This window comes from Morus notabilis, unplaced genomic scaffold, assembly GCF_000414095.1.
Source record: "Morus notabilis unplaced genomic scaffold, ASM41409v2 Scaffold724, whole genome shotgun sequence".
In the NCBI taxonomy this organism is placed as follows: Eukaryota; Viridiplantae; Streptophyta; class Magnoliopsida; order Rosales; family Moraceae; genus Morus; species Morus notabilis.
The window spans coordinates 188,106-189,450 of record NW_010361272.1 but is presented as its reverse complement, the minus strand read 5'-3'; the positions used below and the strand labels follow the sequence as shown (position 1 = coordinate 189,450).

Below are 1,345 nucleotides of genomic sequence, written 5' to 3'. Positions count from 1 at the left end.
CTTGCTTTTCGAATCAGTAAAGACTGTCATGGTAATTGTCTTGTTTTTTTCTTTATTAACGTTAGTATTGCTCACTCCTTACCTGGAGATTCTTAACGTTGATCTATAAAATCAATTAAAAACTCCGCTTTGACTGATATGATAACTATTTTCGAATCCTATTGGGTTTATACTTGCTTTTCGAATCAGTAAAGACTGTCATGGTAATTGTCTTGTTTTTTTCTTTATTAACGTTAGTATTGCTCACTCCTTACCTGGAGATTCTTAACGTTGATCTATAAAATCAATTAAAAACTCCGCTTTGACTGATATGATAACTATTTTCCCCTTCCTACGGCACCTTTGTTAAAGAATTGCATCCGCAGCTGTTTAGAACAACAGGATGCATTGATTTATTATTCTTCCCTTGTATGAAAATCATACTTGGCTAAAGTCTTGTGGCGTCTGTATCATAATAATGCTTGTGAGACAATTGGACAGGCTCATTCGTGGTTCGTATAAAGGCCTGAATCACCACTTCTCCAGAGTATTGGCTTGAACATTGGCATTCATACCATCAGCAAATCATCTACTCATCGATTACACAAGCATTCAGCTTCTTTTTGTTTCTCACCACAGTTTACTTCGTTTGAGACTTGTGTGTGCCATTTAGCACAGCAGTTATTTGGAGGATGTGGTGAATTTGGCTTTAGATGTTGGATACTGTAGTAGAGGCTCTGATGATCAGCATTATACAGGAGTTGATGGTGGCAGTATGGTGGAAATGATAAAAAAAAACTGATAATGTATTTGTTCTTTCTTTAGCAAAAAAGATGTGTATTTGTTCCTGTACAAGATGGTGCCTTTGGAAATTAGCTTCCTAAACAAGGATATTTAATACTATTTTTTTTTTTCCATAGACCATATGTAAAATCAGTTAAAATTATGCCTTGAGAAAAAAGCGACACAAATAATCAAAAAGTGGTTCCCATGACATGAGGATTATAGATGGGATACACTTTCTATTAGATATGATGGCGGTAATATGGAAAATGTTGAGAAACAAAAAATATGTACGTTATTAGTTTTTCAATGTCCTTAACCAACTTTCGACGCATAGACGTCAGGTTTGAGCTTTTGCACACCAACCATGTCTAGCTCAACTATTTGAGTTTAATTTGATTATTTCATCGATTTGAGTTTTTAATTTTTATTTTGTTATAGTTAAAAGTTCTCATAAAAAGTTATATCTAATTTTTTATGTTATAATTTAAAGCTCTTATATAAAATCACATCTTATTTTGAATTGAAAACTCAAATCGGTAAACTAATGCCTCGTTCACTTCGCAGATTTGAGTTTTTAATT

The 1,345-nt window shown here is 33.2% G+C and overlaps 1 protein-coding gene across 1 annotated transcript in view; it reads left to right on the top strand.

Annotated features, from left to right (window-relative positions):
• LOC21393525 (trafficking protein particle complex subunit 6B) overlaps nucleotides 1–892 on the top strand; it is a 6,944-nt gene extending 6,052 nt beyond the window's left edge. The window contains exon 4 of the mRNA XM_010099045.2: nucleotides 481–892. Within this exon, the coding sequence (XP_010097347.2) occupies nucleotides 481–509 (29 nt within the window). The 3' untranslated portion in view covers nucleotides 510–892. The remainder of the gene's footprint in view (nucleotides 1–480) is intronic.
• Nucleotides 893–1,345: the final 453 nt, after the last annotated feature.